This window comes from Sinocyclocheilus rhinocerous, unplaced genomic scaffold (genome assembly GCF_001515625.1).
Source record: "Sinocyclocheilus rhinocerous isolate Xijiao unplaced genomic scaffold, SAMN03320098_v1.1 scaffold1615, whole genome shotgun sequence".
NCBI lineage: Eukaryota > Metazoa > Chordata > Actinopteri > Cypriniformes > Cyprinidae > Sinocyclocheilus > Sinocyclocheilus rhinocerous.
The window spans coordinates 1,497,390-1,500,960 of record NW_015645292.1 but is presented as its reverse complement, the minus strand read 5'-3'; the positions used below and the strand labels follow the sequence as shown (position 1 = coordinate 1,500,960).

The following is a 3,571-nucleotide window of genomic DNA, read 5'->3' as shown; positions in this document are numbered from 1 at the left end:
GTGTTAGTGTGTGTGTGTGTGTGTGTGTGTGTGACGGCAGTGTGTTTGTTCGCAGGCTGTGTGGCGTCCGAGGCTTGCAGCCATACTCCGAGCGAATCCACCTGCTGTCGAGCACCGTCTCTGTGTCCCTGACCTCTGAGGTGTCTCTCACCGGCCCGGGCCTGCAGGTTCACTACAGCATCTTTAACCAGTCTGATCGTTAGTACACCTCTGCGTCTCTTTAAACTGTCTGCATTTAACTTTGCTTAGTACATGTTTACAGGGGTCATGAAATGCAGTTTCAGATTTTTATTTTGTTTCTTTGTGAGATTAGTTTATACTATACTTGCACCAAGAAATGCCCAATATTAGTAAAAATGTGACCCTGCAGCACAAAAGCAGTGTTAAGTCGCTGGGGTATATTTGTAGCAATAGCCAACAATACATTGTATGGGTCAAAATTATCGATTTTTATTTTATGCCAAAAATCATTAGGATATTAAGTAAAGATCATGTTCCATGAAGATATTTTGTAAATTTCCTACCGTAAATATATCAAAACTTAATTTTTGATTAGTAATATGCATTGCTAAGAACTTCATTTGGACAACTTTAAAGAGGATTTTCTCAATATTTAGATTTTGTTGCACCCTCAGATTCCAGATTTTCAAATAGTTGTATCTCGGCCAAATATTGTCCTATCCTAACAAACCATACATCAATGGAAGCTTATTTATTCAGCTTTCAGATGATGCATAAATCTCAATTTCACAAAAATTGACCCTTATGACTGGTTTTGGGGTTCAGGGTCACAAATGATAATTTTTCATCCTGTCTGTGAAAAACACAATTTCAAGGCGTGTTTCCTCTAGCAGAAACGTAAGTAAACGCCCACTGCTGTGATTGGCTGATTCATTGCACCGTAGCCACGCCTCCTTTACAGCATGTGGTGTGTTTTGATACTCGAGCTGGCAAGCGCTGTGACAGAGCCGTATATGTTTAACACAACTCAACCACAATGATTACAACAGTCTGTTTCAGTGTGGAAATGCTTGCTTGATTGCTTCATTTTCAGTAAATAGTTTCAAAAAGGACTATTATTACTTGTCGTGTTACAAAACAGCTTAAGTAGTTTTAAGAAAGCACGTTGTTTCTCATTCATTTGCCAACAGTTAAACATTTATTTTGGTTGCAACTTTCATGCTTCGTGTGGCAGCATCTTAAACGCATCCAGATATCTATATACAGTGGCATGCGAAAGTTTGGGAATCCCTTGCAGAATCTGTGAAAATGTGAATAATTTTAACAAAATAAGAGAGATCATACAAAATGCATGTTATTTTTTATTTAGTACTGTCCTGAGTAAGATATTTAAGATATACAGTTATATGTGTGTATTTATAAATTCATATAAATATAACCGCAGGTCAGAGAGAGCAATGGTGAGCACCACTAATCATTCATACTTTAAACTGAGCAGTTAGTTTGGAGTTCTGAAACTTGCAGTATGTTTTTATTGTAGCATCACCTCTCATATGTGTAAAAGTCGAGATCATTTTGATTCTCATCACACGACTGTGTGTGTGTCTCTCTCTGTGTGTGTGTGTCTCTGTGTGTGTGTGTGTGTCTCTGTGTGTGTGTGTGTCTCTGTGTGTGTGTGTGTGTGTGTGTCTCTCTCTGTGTGTGTGTGTGTGGTCAGCGTGTCCCGGTCAGGTGCTCTGTCACGTTAACGGTCTCTGTGTGCCAGCATGTGATGGTATCAGCGACTGCCCCAACGGTCTGGATGAGAGAAACTGCGGTAAATCCCCGTCTTCACTGCATGATGCTTGAAAACGCTTATATGACTAATAGCAAATGACATTTTCTACCGAATTCTAAAGAAACGAACTGAAAAATATGATCAGAAGTGTGTGTGGGCAGAGAGACATGAATATCTCAGTACGTGAGTCACTGAAATTATGAAACGCAAAAGAAAAGCTGCGAATGGAAAAACCTCTTACTGAAACAAGAAAGAGCTCCAGCGATCGTAACTAATGGTATGTGTGTGTGTGTGTGTGTGCAGTGTGTATCGCTCAGTTCCAGTGCTCAGAGGACAGTCAGTGTGTCGACTACTATAAAGTGTGCGATCAGCATCCAGACTGCATCGAGGGCAGCGACGAGGAAAACTGCACACACGGTACACACATCATCTTCTGTTGTTTCTGTACTGAAGATATGAGCTGAAGATATTTCCTCTCCCCTGACCCTCACAGAAACTCTCACATATCAGGATATGAATTAATACAAATATTAGTGTTTATAAACCTATAAAATTTGTTCCCCACAATGTAGGTGAAACCTGTACAATCTCTCGCACACACACACACACACTCATATATGCATGAAACAAATAATATCATATTCATATTCTACCTCAAAATCAAAAGAAGGAAATCATAATTTTACATGAACAAAATTAAGTCAATTTCAGTTAGAGTTTTTGCATGGTGACATTAATTTCCTTTGTGACATTAATTTGAAATGTGTCCAATTCAACACATTAATTCCTAAAATTCTCATGCACGTAGAAATACTTGATGTGTACTATATAGAATTTCTACATTGTGTGTTAAATTGCCAGAAAAAATTGCAATTATTAAGTAACCATTAAAAAAAAAAGGTCCTGAAAATAGACTTCAAATTCTTATTGCAAAATATAAAAGATTATTTATTTTGTTCCTTTTAATTTTGCTTTCCGTTCTTGACCTACATTTCTCTTGTTTATGTAATGATTTCTATAATTGCTACATAAAAAGCCCAACTGTAGCTATTTTATAATAATAATAATAAAAAAACCTTATTTACTTGATTTATTTAAACAGCACTTCTCCCTTGGAAGCGCAGCACAAACACACACACAACTCTTCTGTGTGTTTCTACCTACTTAACCATATTTTGGGGACAAATTCACACCCAGAATTGAGCTAAACTTGACAAAAGCTCCTTTTGGGGAAATCCTCATTTGTAAAAATGGTATAAAAGTAAAGTAAATAAAGTTTTTTTTTTATTGTAATGTAGAACTTTTTTCTGTTATATATATATATATATATATATATATATATTCTGTTATGTATATAATATGTTATATTTATAACTAGCTATATATATAAAAACAGAAGTCGTTGGAATGTGCCCATTTAGATTAGTTAAGTAAACGTGTGTGTGTGTGTGTGTGTGTGTGTGTGTGTTCAGGTGTAGTTCGTTCTGACTGGACGTATGTATGTGGAGATGGAACGTGTCTTAAGAAGCCAAACCCAGAATGTGACTTTATCACGGACTGTCCTGATGAATCTGATGAGAAATACTGCAGTAAGAGAGTCGCACTGTGTGTGTGTGTGTGTGTGTGTGCGTGAGTGTGTGTGTTCTGTGTGCATATGTCTGTGTGCGTGCGTGTGTGTGCATGAGTGTGTGTGTGAGTGTTTGTGTGTGTGTGTGTGAGTGTGTGTGTTCTGTGTGTGTGTTCTGTGTGCATATGTCTGTGTGTGTGTGCGTGCGTGCGTGTGTGCATGAGTGTGTGTGTGTGCGCATGTGAGTGTGTGTGTGTGTGTGTGAG

At 37.8% G+C, this 3,571-nt stretch overlaps 1 protein-coding gene across 1 annotated transcript in view; it reads left to right on the top strand.

The window, feature by feature from the left end:
- The window catches only part of tmprss6 (transmembrane serine protease 6), a 12,278-nt gene that overhangs the window by 5,655 nt on the left and 3,052 nt on the right, over positions 1–3,571 (top strand). Inside the window, exons 11-14 of the mRNA XM_016509436.1 lie at positions 56–198; positions 1,679–1,777; positions 2,042–2,155; positions 3,211–3,327. Of these exons, the coding sequence (XP_016364922.1) occupies positions 56–198; positions 1,679–1,777; positions 2,042–2,155; positions 3,211–3,327 (473 nt within the window). The remainder of the gene's footprint in view (positions 1–55; positions 199–1,678; positions 1,778–2,041; positions 2,156–3,210; positions 3,328–3,571) is intronic.